This window comes from Psammomys obesus, unplaced genomic scaffold, assembly GCF_907164565.1.
Source record: "Psammomys obesus unplaced genomic scaffold, mPsaObe1.curated_primary_1811, whole genome shotgun sequence".
Classification (NCBI taxonomy): domain Eukaryota; kingdom Metazoa; phylum Chordata; class Mammalia; order Rodentia; family Muridae; genus Psammomys; species Psammomys obesus.
The window spans coordinates 11,551,100-11,564,246 of record NW_026596134.1 but is presented as its reverse complement, the minus strand read 5'-3'; the positions used below and the strand labels follow the sequence as shown (position 1 = coordinate 11,564,246).

General features: G+C 47.0%; 1 protein-coding gene across 2 annotated transcripts in view; it reads left to right on the top strand.

Annotated features, from left to right (window-relative positions):
- The window catches only part of Tdp1 (tyrosyl-DNA phosphodiesterase 1), a 77,298-nt gene that overhangs the window by 57,889 nt on the left and 6,262 nt on the right, over nucleotides 1–13,147 (top strand). The window contains exons 15-16 of one of the 2 annotated variants that reach the window (XM_055593264.1): nucleotides 8,493–8,601; nucleotides 9,847–9,974. In XM_055593264.1, coding sequence (XP_055449239.1) covers nucleotides 8,493–8,601; nucleotides 9,847–9,941 — 204 coding nt within the window. In that variant the 3' untranslated portion in view covers nucleotides 9,942–9,974. Of the gene's footprint in view, nucleotides 1–8,492; nucleotides 8,602–9,846; nucleotides 9,975–13,147 lie in introns of those variants that run through there. The other variant, XM_055593265.1, reaches the window with a different exon arrangement.

The following is a 13,147-nucleotide window of genomic DNA, read 5'->3' as shown; positions in this document are numbered from 1 at the left end:
GTTATCAAAGGAGTGGCCCAGCCATGCACAGGACTTTGGGGGCTGGGGGTGGTGGGGAAGTGAAAGGTACAGAGGGTCTACAGGGAGAGGTCGGAAGAGGCATTACAACAGAAAAGGAATTGGCATTTGCAAAGCTGGAGAGCAGAGAGTTCGGGGTTTAGCTGAGGACACCTGTGACATGAGCACCCAGAAATGCACTATGCTAGAAGTGGTCTCTTAAGATGTTCAGAACATCAGCTCCTTGGCAGCTTTGAAACGGGTAACAGCTTCCATGGCCAAATACCAGATGACGTGTCTGCCGTGCCTGTGGGGACCAGGTGGCCTAAGCTATATGCTTCACTACACACTAGAATCCTGCTTCCAGACACTCATTTCTCTGAGTACAGAAGCCCTGGGACCTCTCCCACCCACCTCACACTCTCCAGGAACACTCCTAATGACAGCGTACAGTCAGGGTTGCCATGCAGGGAGATGCCTAATCCCTCCCCCCATTTCCCCTTTTACCGGTAACTTGTTGTAGTTTTAGGACAGGTCCACTGTGAGCTGCTTGGGATGAACTAGGTTTAGCTAAGGCAGTACCATGACTGTGGCCATAGACTTAAATCAGCCCATGAGCATTAACAGATGCACAGTCTCACAGCGTGCTGCAAAGCACCCACTTTCTTAGCACGCCCAGCAGCACTCTCTCTTTCCCCCTCTTCCCCATCCTCTGGGGAGCAGCGCTCTTACCGCTCTCTCCTCCACTTGCCAGTCTGTACCTGTCTTCCACCCAAGAGGGTTTCAGGAAGTAACTAACTGCCCACTCTAAGCACTGCCATAAGGTTTGGGCTCCATCTCTTCCTTACTGAGTAAATATCCGTTTGCTGCTTACAGCTAGATTTCAGTGTCACAGCTTCAACAACAAGGAAGTGATGTCCCTGAGGTTCCACAGCTAGATCTGGGTCTAGCCCCGAGGCCTCTGCCTTCTGCCTGTTCCCTCTATCTTTCACTTCTATCACTGTTCTGGGAAAGTGCAAGTTCGTGAATCTAGACTGCAGTGCGCAGATACTTGCTGCTGTTGTGGGGACTGGCTTAATCTAGGTAAGACTTGTCTCTCAGTACTGACTCAACTGATGGAGTACATTCCATGCCTTTCTTCTTTGCCGTTTGTTGCTGGCTTTTGCAAAGTCTCTTCCGAGCTATCCTTGACCTAGGGAATGTGCTCAGAGCTGAGCATTCAGTGGCCCAGGGCCAAGCTCATCAATGCCAGCTCAGGTCCATAGGCCTCCCCTATGAGAGGGCCCTGGGGAAAGAAAGAGAAACAAGCTGTGGTCTTCATTCTCAGGAGTCTCAAGGGCACATGGACATAGGTAGATACAAAGTACAGAGCCGATGATAAGTATAAGCGTGGTCACAGAAGTTTCTAGCTATAAGGAATTCTGGCCGGTGGGGGCACGGGCTCTGTGCCGGGCTGAGGTGTGAGGATGGGCCATAATTTTCGGAGATTGGACTATTGCAGGACGAGACTTACTGGAATGGACTGGGTCCCACCTGGACGTGGAAAGACAGTCGGCATCACAAGCCAATTGACAGAGCCCCTGAGTCTTACAAAACATAATTCTTAAATTATAGATTATCACTTATATTATTCAGAAGGTACTTGAGGATATGTGGCATTTGCAAATGTCATCAAAATCAGCTTAATCATTTAAAGGACACTAGCCAGACGGTCTGATTGCTAATGAGTTACTGTTACTGGTCACCCTACTTCCTTGCTTTGAAGCAGGAGAAATGGCCATGGTAGCTCTTTCTCTCTGTATCTTTTAATCACTGGTTCTTGCCATTCCTAACTGCTCAGCGCTGCTTGATAATGTCACCTCTGGTCATCCCTGCAGCCGCTGTGGCCAGGGCATGCCAGCTGCTCAACATCAGCCTCTGCTTCCTTCCCTGAGGCTCCTGTCTTCAAGCCACCCTCCACCCCCCAGAGGCCATCTGCAAGCTTGGCCTCATCCTGCTGCCAGATGGTCTTTATGGACCACGAGTTGGCTAGTGCCGCCTGCCAGCTTCAGGCCAGGAACACACAGCCTCCTGTGTGCCTCCAGCTGTAACCCCTGACTGCTTAAGCCACACCCTTCCCTCTCTGTGCTGCACTCCCTTTTTTTTTTTTTTTTTTTTAATTACTATTTTTTGGGTGTGAGTGTTTGCCTGAATGTATGTCTGTGCATTGAGAGTTTCCCTGGTGCCCATGGAGGCCAGAAGATGTCAGTTCCCCTGGAACTGGAATTACACACAATCATGAGCCGCCGTGTAGTTGCTGGGAGTCAAACTGGGGTCCTCTGAAGAGCAGCAAGTGCCCTGAGCTTCCCAAGTTTCTGGAGTTTGCACTGTGCTCTGAACAGCTGGCTCTCTGAACAGGAGATGCATGCACAGCAATGTGTGTGCAGACTCAGCTTCGTGTGGTGGCACTGTGCATCTGAACTCTGAATGAGCTCACTTGAAACACTCTTGTTGAAGTTATACATACACACACACACACACACACACACACACACACACACTTTCGTAAGTATGTGTGAGGAACTTCAACAGTGCAATAATCAATACAAATCGCCATGCAGTATTAATCTCTCTGTACTCACTTAAGAAATGTCTTAAAGATTTCTGTATTAATAATAACCTTACAGTGTTCACTGAGAAGAACACAGCTTGTTGTGAGCTGAGGTCAGAGGTCACATTAGTGTCCCCAGTTTGTTGCTAGTGAGACACACCTCGATGCGGTTTATGCCATGGTTGCTGGAGTCTTAGCTCATCCAGAGTCCTGCAGTCATCCTGCTGGCCAGACACCGTCCAGATCTGCCTTCCTCATCGGTCAGTCTTCTCTGTGCCTCTTGGGCAGAGCTTGGTGTCTGTGCCACCCACATTTCTGAGTCATCAGCACCCAGCGGTGCTGCTTCCGTCCTTCAGCATGGAGCCTTTGCAGTCAGGCATCCTGCACGCTGACTGGAGACCAGCATTGCAAACAGGAATGTGTAGCACCCAACAGGCAGAGGCAGTAGCCAGAGGTCCTTCACTTTCCCACGGCTGCGACTAAACCTGTCTTTCAGTAATCAGTAACTGGCCATGTGACTTAGCACTCCTACAGCCCCAAACCTGTAGTGGATGGAGAGCCTTATTTACAACAAGAATGCCATTAGCAGTTTTAGAATTGCTGTAGAACAGTATTTCTCAACCTGTGGGTCTTGACTCCTTGGGGTGTAAAGATCCTTTTATAGGGGTTGCATAATCAGGTATCCTGCATATCAGATATTTACATCACAGTTCATAACAGTAGCAAAATTATAGTTATGAAGGAGCAGTGAGATAACTTTATGGTGGGGGGGTCACCACAACATGAGGAACTGTACTAAAGGGTCACAGCATTAGGAAGGTTGAGAACCGCTGTGCTAGATGAAGACAATGTTTCTGCCCGTGATGGAAACAGAGAACCATCCCAGCCTCTTCTGAGCCCAACGTTCATTTGCTTCTGAGGTAATGGGTTCCTACTTTTCTGTAGTCAGGATTAAGAAACACAGAAAACAAAAACAAAAACAAAAAAAACCTTGAATAAAATCAGAAAGTCATTACTTCGATCATCAAGGCTACCTTCTTCCCTCTCTGATTTAGTTAAATTGCCATTTTTGTTGTTGCTGTTCTCAAAGATGGCACATACCACAAGCAAATGATATCTTCTCAGATGATCTTATGGTTCTGCTAAGACTGTGGTGTGGCTGGAAGATCTTATGCAATTTGCCAGCGCCACACCTGAGCCCTCCTCACTGTCCCTCCACACAGTCTCGGCCCAGACATTACTTGGGCTCCCACAGTTTCCCAGGAGGCCACAGCTAGGCAGGTGCTCCATGTGGCATTTCTTGTAACCTCTTAATTCTACCCATGAATCCGTCCCCCTGAAATAATGTGGAAGGAGACAGACTGAGTGAACACATTGGAGAAATGGCTCCAGAAAAGAAACCGAACTCTCCAGGCACCAAGGTGGAAGCCTGAGGGACCCAGATCAACAGGAGCCAAACTGACAAGTGGGAAAAGGACTTGACATGAGATTAGAATGGGACCCTACTTGTCAGCAGAGCTAGACTGGCCTGCTTACTTTACTCCCATAAGCCTGCCCTGTAGTGGGGACCACCTAGAAACAAATTCATGGAGTCACAAGACTTAAAAGCCTGAACGTGCAAAGGGTTATTTCCCCGAGACTCACAGAGGCTGCTGCTGGGCATGGGAGCAAACCCTCTAGGCTTGCAGCCAGACCACAGTCTTGATGCCACCCTGTATTGTCATACTGACCCTTCCCCTAAGCTGCACTCCCACTGAAGCTCTTCAGCTACCAAAGCCCCATCTCTCCAGCGCCCTGTTGGTGTGCCCACTCTTTGACCTTTCCCCAGACCCTGGCTGCAAGCATCAGGGGGACGGTCCACCTTTCTGTCATTTCCTTCCTCACCCATCAGCCCATCAAATAAAGTAGGCATATTTCTTCTGGGCCCCTCCTTGCTCCTATGGCAAACTCAGCTGCTGTCTAAGTTCCATCCAGAGAAACCCAGCACCTTAGGTCTCTTGTGAGTTCAAGGCCAACCTGGGTCTACATAAAAATTCCAGGCCAGCAAGGACTACACAGTGAGACCCTGTCTCATAGAAACAAACAAAATCAAAAAACAAATAAACAAACAAAAACCAGTGCCTCCTTAGAGTTTTACACTCAAGGTCGCTACACAAGCATGTGCAACTAACCAAGTAAACCACATGTGGGACTTCGAGCTGAGCAGACTTCTCTCTGTGATTGAGTCGAACTGCTGAGCCTGGGTGATCCCAGCAATAACTAGTGCTTTCACTTTTCCAGCTGGGGGGGGGAGGGGTGGGAAGCCAGCAATTTGTCATGTGTGACTCATGTCCACCCTCTCACCTGGTGTTTTATGAACACATTGTCTTAACTGTCTTAAATATCTATGCCTGGGAGGGTGCCTTCCTCTGTTTTGTAAAATGCCAAGCAATACCACTGTGATATATAAATAATGATAATTAGGAGACAGCCTCAAATAATTTGACACACAGATTGAAGGGAAAAGTGGTACTTTTTTTTTTTAATACCCTAGAATTTGGATCAGAAATGGCATTCGAGAAAAAAGCACATTGGTTCTTGTCAGACATAGATGTTCAAACATTCTTATGTCTGAGGTCAGACATGACAAGAGGGAGGCCAGGCTTGGAATATGTAGAGCACCAAAATTGGGTTAAGAGCTTGAATACTGGGTTAAAGGCATCAACTCTCCCGTGGCTTTGTGGCTATTAGAACTAGTGATGAGACTGTGAGATAAAGACTTAAGCTGCAAGATTTTCCACCCACTATTTGCTTAGTAGAAGAGTATAGGACCATAAATCCTCAACACAGGGTGTCTGGACATCTGTGCAAGCCCCAGGTATGTTTCCTCCTCTCGGAAGCAGGGGTCACTGTCACAGAGCACATTCCTGTGCCCTGAAGAGCTTGCGAATCCCCACAAGGCCTCTGTGAGTTAGATGCTGTTGTCTTACCTTCATTCCCCAGATGAGGAAACCAAGGCCCAGAAAAGTACTTACCTCAAGCCACATAGCAAACAAATAGTCTACAAAAAGAAGAGACATCCCTTCCCCCTCCCCCACTTCCCCACCCTCTGATCCAGAATGCATCAAAGGTAAGATGTTAAGAAAGGACAAGGTGGTGGCTTGTGGTGACATGACTTGGCACCCCCTGCTGAATGGAGAGTGTGTTGTTTGCAGTGTCAGCCTTTAGCATCTTCAGCTCCCCTCGCCAGACCCCAAGTCTCCAGGGATCCCTGGCCTTTAAGCTTCCTCTGCCTTTCGAATTTCTAATACTTAGACTTGTATCTCCCATTTCTGGGTCCACTTCCTGTTTCTGTTGTGCGAGCTCATGATTACCTGACTGAGCATTCTCCAGTCTAGTCTATTACCCAGGCTGCTCCAGCTACCCCACAATGAGATGTCTCCTTCAGAACCTCTTCAGCTCCTCACTGTCAGTTGATGAGAAAGTCAGACTCCTGGCTGGATCCCTGAAGTACATCTAGGTGAGAGTGACAGGCAGTCAGCTCAAACAAATCCAGACAAGGCAGCACAGAAGGAGAGTTCTTGGCTTCAAGGCAGGGCTTAGTCAAGAGTCAAGCCATATCTTCAGTGTTGATGGACACAAGGGCTCCCAGCAACAAGACATCTCCCCCAACACCCCCAGGTTGACTCATGTCTGAGTCACTAATAACCAGACAGTGTACCTGGCTTAAGAGATGCAAAGCACAGATGTCCACCTCTCTTCTCATTTAGAGACGTGTGAACAGTTGCCAGCAGCCCCCAGCCCCCCCACACACATCAGTGCACTCGGTACCCTGAGGTATGCTTTCTCTAAGCTTTTCCAGCCTGCACTTGAATGTATTTCTCTCTACCCCCCCCCATACTCTTGCCTGCCATTGCCATTTGTCAGAATTTTGCCACATTTAAAAAAAAACCCAGCTAAAGCACTATTCTTTACAAAGCCTTTCCTTCACCTGCCACAGCACTGAGTCATTCTTCCCCTTTTTTGCCTAGTGTTTCTGCCAGGCTGTGTCACACTCTGCCCTTTGCGCATCAGTCAGCATCTTTGCCACCGACATAACCTCATACCTGCCTGTAGGTTCCTGTGGTTTTATCTTCCTGCTGTGCTGGGGATTAAACCTGGGGCAGTATGCACATTAGGAAAGTTCTCTATCTCTGAGCCGCATCTCCAGCCCTCTTCTGTGGTTCTTCATATGCACAAGACGCTTTCCCAAGTGTTACTACAGCTGCTCTTATGCAGAAGCCAATAAAGAAAGCAGGACAGGCACTTTCACATCATGCCTGCAGCTCAGCGGTTCTTCCCAGATGACTCTGCAGCAGGACTTATCCGAGGGACTGAAGGTTGAAATGTTGCACAGCTGGAGTCATCTGGGAAGAGAACCTCAGCTGAGAAAATACCTCCACCAGACTGGCCTGTAGACAAGTCTGTGGGGCATTCTTGATTCATGATTGATTAGGAAGGACCCAGCCCACAGTGAATGGCACAACCCCCGGGCAGGTGGTCTTAGGTGTATAAGAAAACAAGCTAGGCAAGCCATGGAGACAAGCCAGTGAGCAGCATTCACTTGTGGTCTCTATGTGAGTTCCTGCCTTGAACTCCTGCCCTGACTCAGCTCATGATGAACTGTAGGCTATTAAATGAAATAAATAAACCCTTTCCTCCCAAGTTCCCTGGTTATAGAATAGAAACCAAACTAGGGCAAACATTAGCATAATAAATGGCCACCTCCTTTGACCAATGAAGAAACTGAGGCTTATTAAGTAACTAGCCACCTGTCACACTGACTATCTTTCTTAGTTCCCAGAACTTGAAAGGCCTTGGGCCTCTGGTTACTGTTCCCCACCTGCAACATTATTCTTTCGACACTCCTCTGCAAACCTTATTCATCTTTCAGGTAAACCACAGTGTCACCCTTCAGAGGGAGGCATCTACTGGCCCTCACCAGCAAGTCTAAAACAGGCCACTATTCTACAGTACTCCAAGGCTGTTCACAGCGCTTACCACAAATTTTAATCATTTGTTGGACCTCTATATAAATGTATCTGTTTAGCGCCTCTCCCCACTCTCTGCATTCTATAAGGATGGGAATGATGATGTTTGTTGATTCATATCAATCCAGAGCTTGGTACCATGCCCAACCCAGAAGGAAAGCTTGCTGGTCTGTCAGCCTCAGGTCCTTATGTATATGCCAGCAGGGACTCCAAGACAGGCTCACATCCAACAGTAAGGACCTATGTGGTCTCATAACCAAAAGCTCCCAAGTTCCCCAGGGACAAAGGATTGTTGGCTTATGTGGGATCTTGGGATCTTGGGATCTTGGGCTACTCCATAAGAGAACTTTGAGGAATGGGGTAAGGTCAGGCTTTGGAGCGGAGCTTATTGTATGTCAATTATGTGTCCTGATGGATACAATTCTAGCTTTACGTTCAAGGAGGTTGGGCCAATGACGTCATCGTTTCGTAGCCATGCTCTTTGCTGTGCTGTGCGTGCTCAGTATTCTTGTTTTACCTTGATGGGGTTGTGCTCATCACCTGTTACTATAGCAATGTTGAAAGTATTCTGGGATGTTTTCATCCAGGGAGTCCTAGAAACCCCTGCCAGCTGCATGGTACTTGGTAGAAATAGGCTCACACCCAGCACAGCACTGTTCCTCTTGTTTCCTCACAGCATTTAACCTCACTCTTACATGCAGCCTTTCTTAGATTTGTAGAAGAAAATGATTGGGGGTTGGGAGGAGTATAGAAGACACTTTCCTACCCAACATAGAAAAGAGCTCTGAAACCACTCGGTTTTCCTGGGTGTATCATGAAGATAAATTGCTTCCTAGAATCTTCTGGCTAGTCTAGAAAACAGGATTCAGTCATAGCCTCCCTCTGTGTGCCTGCAGGGCCTGGACACCTTCAACGTGAAACAGAAATTCTTCTCCAGCAGCTGCGAGCCAGCGGCCTCCTTTCCTGTGCCCTATGACCTGCCCCCACAGCTCTACGGGAATAAAGGTGAGACGCAAATGAAGGGACTGTAAGTCAGTGTGCCATAGGGGACGTAAGCAGCCCCAGGAGGTGCCCCTGGTCTCCCTCTGAGCCTGGATCATGGAAAGCACTGGAAGCTCAGACTTGCAGAGGGTCCTTACTTCCCTATCTGGGGCCACTCAAGCCATGTGGTTCTCAAGCCTCTTGCTCTTAGAACCTGTTTGCACTCCGTTATTAAGAATCATAAAGAGCTTTAATTTGTGTGAGCTTCATATATACACTGAAGTTACTCTAGAGGAAGCAAAACTGGGAAATGCTTAAATATATAGAGTGATTTATCAGTTTTAAAATAATAAACCACTGTGTTATGTTTTATGACCAGTTCCAAAAGTAAAGGACAAAATTAGCGAGGGAGGTGGCGTCATTTCCTGTTTCCGAAGCCGTCTTCATTGTGCAGCTTAAAAGCTGACTGTTGTACCCTCTCAGTTGCTGTCACTCAGTCTGTTATGATGTCACCCATATGTAGCCTCTACCATTAAAGTGAAGCTAGCACCCAATGGCGTTATGTCACTAGATTTGATTCGCAGACACACGCCCTGGAGAGGTCCCCAGGCCATACTTTGAAGCCTGCAGCATGGGACTCTGACTTTTCCTAGACGCAGTGACCAAGTTCACATCCCAGGAAAGAGTTCATAGGACTGTTTGCAGCAGTGATTGTCAGCCTGTGGGTCACGACCCCTGTTGGGTCACGTATCAGATATCCTGTATATCAGAAATTTATATTACCATTCATAACAGTAGCAAAATTGCAGTTATAAAGGAGCAATGAAAATGATCTTGTGATTGGGATCACAACAACATGAGGAACTGTATTAAAGGGTCGCAGCATTAGGAAGGTTGAGAACCACTGGTCCAAAGGGTCCGGCATTCCTCCAGGCCAGGCATCACCCCAGGATGACCATCCTCACAGGCTTCATCACCAGGCAGCTTTTATAACCCCAGTAATGTCAGTCCTTGAGGTGAGCTCAGGGTCATGGAAATGTACAGTCAGGGAACACTTCTAAGTTCAGATGACAGGAGTGTTCTCTCCAATCATAACTGACATGTTCCCTAGAAAATGGATGCCTCTCTGCGTGGTCAAGGTCGTGTGTTTTAATGTGCTAAATCTGAACGGAGATTTTTGATGGGAAGGTTCTGATGGCATCGCTCCATTAACAGTCCAAAGTCTTCATTTCCCCAACAGAGTCAGTGTGACCTGTCTTCTCCCAGCAGGGCCAACTGGGTTCTGCCAAATTTCCCACCCACCGTCTCCCTTTGGGGCTTTCTTGGTGAATCCAGCTTCCCTGTCTGGTGAGCCCAATTCCTAAGATGGTGTTGACATTTTGTGTTGACGTATGGGGGATCTGGCTGCCAGTGTGTCCTCGTGCAGTCCTCAGGTGGCGCTGACTCTCCCCAGCTGCTGATGCACTTACAAGGCATGACTCTTCTGTTGAGCTTTCAGAGTTTGTATGCCAGGCATATTGATTCTAGCAGCAGGGTTATATAGAGTTTAACCACAATTTCACAGAATGTGATATTTCGCCTTAGCCTCCGCCAGAATAAAATTTAAAAACAGAGGCCATGATTTAAAATAACGTATTTATGTGCCATCTGTCCAGCCTTGGGCAGTTTATTGAGTTTTTGGCCAGCGTCTGTCGGCAAAATGGGGAATGGCAGTCCCTCCTACAGGGCTGTTGAGAAGATTAACTGAGGTGACGTCGATAAGTGCTTACAACAGTGCCTAGCCCAGCTAGCAGTCAGTGAGCATCAGCTCGATTCATCCTACTATTCTTAGTGCAAGGTCTGCTTTAGAACCCACACACTGGACAGTGAATCAGGGTGAGCCCTTCCCTCTGATCTTACTGAGCCGTGGCTTTTGAACCTATGACCTTTGTAGGTCAGTCCCTTTCACCTCTGCCTACATTTCTGTCTTTCCTTTCTTTCTCTATTCTTCATGTTCCTCCTCTTTTTTTTTTAAGTCAGGTTCTGGAGAAGAATGACCTAGGATGGTTATTTTGGGCCCTGTTCCCTGTGGTCAGACCCTGAGCCTTGCCCTCCCTAGCCAGGGCTGGATTCCAGCCCCATCCAGTACTCTTCCTCTCCAGAGGAGTGGGAAACAAGAACAGGAGAGATCACAAGCCATAAAATGTCCTGAAATCCCTTCCTGTCTAGTGGGAAAAGCATTCCCAACAGCTCAAAAGTTTACCAGTGGGCAGGCATTTCCGAGACCATAGAAAGTTAAATCTTTTATTTGACCAGCAAGCAGAGTGCCTTATAGGGTGTTTTGTTGAATTTTTGTTTCTTAGGCAAACAAAAGATATATATAAAAGAAATTGGAACATTGTGTTTTATCAGTATTATCATCAGATAAAATCGTTAGATATTACCTTTCAAATACACCCAATGTTCTGTAAAGCTCCGGTCCACACAGACGTGTTTTACTAAGGCAGAGGAAAACGAGTGGTTAAGACCATTTCAGAAACACTTCATTTCTTAATGTGATTTTTTTTTTTTTTTGAACACACACACACACAAGGTCTCATTCTGGTTTTGTTTTTGTTTTTTTTAAATCAGAGGTCTACACAAAAAGCTTAGCATAGCAATATCCCACTGTGAAAGCTCAGCCAGATATTATCTTGGAACAAAGAAAATGATCAGATTAAATGATGAAAATTAAGGCTCAGCTCCTGGATTGCTTTGAGAGGTAGTTGACAGTCCTCTACAAATACATAGTATCTAGCGCCTACTGGGTGCTCTCATGGTGCTTGAGGTCTGTGGGGGAGGCAGATAGGCATGGGTCCCCTCCCTCACAAGTTTAGGGTACTCTTTTTTTAAATACAGGTATGTTGAACATAGTCTCCCTTAGCTTCCCCCTTGTCGCCCCTCCCCACATCCGTTGGTCCCCTCTGTGGCCCTAGGCTGCTTCACTTCTCCCTTCCTGGCAGGCACACATGAATGATTTTATGTGAGTATATAAAAACCTAGGAGCCAAATGAACGAAAGCATATTTGTCTTTCTGAGACTGGCTTGATTCTTTTGATACCGAGTCCCTCCCCTTGCCTGCATCCCCTTGTCTGCACTCAGCATGCCCTCATTCTTTGTTTATGGCTAGAGTGTTGTCTACTATATATGTGTAACATTCCCTGGACCCACTCCTCTGGTTAGGTACCAGCTTGGTTCCATAACTGAGCTACTGCGAATACTGCTGTCATGGTGTGTGAGTGTCGGCGATGTGTTGCCTTGGAGTCCTTTGGGAAAATCACCCAGGGGTACTGTAGCTAGGTCATGTGGTAAATTTCTTTTTAGATTCTTCAGACAACTCTATACTGGTGTCCAGACAACTCTATACTGGTGTCCAGAGTGTCTGGACTAGTACATTCCCACCAGCACTGTAGAATAACAAGTGCTGGCAAGGATGTGTGTAAAGGGAACCCAAGGTCTCTTTGGGAGCAAGATCACTAGTCCCTTAACATGGTGGTTCCATTTGTCCGAGTGATGACATTGAGTTTGAAGAAAATGCAAAACGGGTCATTGTACTGACTGCTAGGGTATCTGCTGTTTTCCCCTTCCTTTTTTAAGCAGATATTCTTTGTACCATGTATTAAAAGAGTAAAGCACAATAAGGCTAGAGGAAGGCCCTACCTGTACTTTGACCTAATAAGTGTTGAAAGCCAGAGATGTGGCTCAGTGTTAGCGTGTGCATCATCCTCGGGACTGGAAGGAACAGAGGAAAGAGAGAAGAAGAGAAGCAAGCACAGTGGTAAGAGAAGCCCACCTCACACTGAGGGTGTAGGGAGGCATGCAGAGGTTCAGAGACTCATCTCGTTCTGGTAGTACCTTGTTTTCGTTTGTTTTTATTTTTTTATATTTTCATACTTGAGCACACAGGTATGTCCATCCCTTTCACCCCTCCATCTTCTCCTGCAGCTCTTCCTATGTCCCCCTCAAAACCTTTTAAATTCATGACCTCTTCTGTAATTATTATTGTTACACACAAACAAACACATGTGCGCGCGCACATAATTGCTCCCTATTGAGCCTGGTAGTTGTATGTAATGTACATCTAGTGCTGCCTGCACGTACATTATGTTTAAGAATAACCACTTAGGATTAAGAAACCTCTCAGGGGGCTTGTCCCTAGAGAAACCTGATTCTCCCTCCCTTCCTCATCCACCACTGCCTATATTGTTTTAGAGGTGTCATGTACCCTTGCCTGGCACTGGGTTTTTTGTTTTTGTTTTTGTTTTTTTTTAATTTTATTTTTCTTATTAGTTACATTTTATTAACTCTGTATCCCAGCTGTATCCCTCTCCCTCATTCCCTCCCCAATCCCACACTCCCTCCCTGGTCTCCTCCCTGCCCCTTTCCAAGTCCACTGATAGGGGAGGACCTCCTCCCCTTTCATTTGACCCTGTTTTATCAGGTATCTTCAAGACTGGCTGCAAAGTCCTCCTCTGTGGCCTAACAGGACTGCTCCTCCCCTGGGGGGGTGGGGAGGTCAAAGAGCCTGCCCTTGAGATCCTGTTAGAAATAG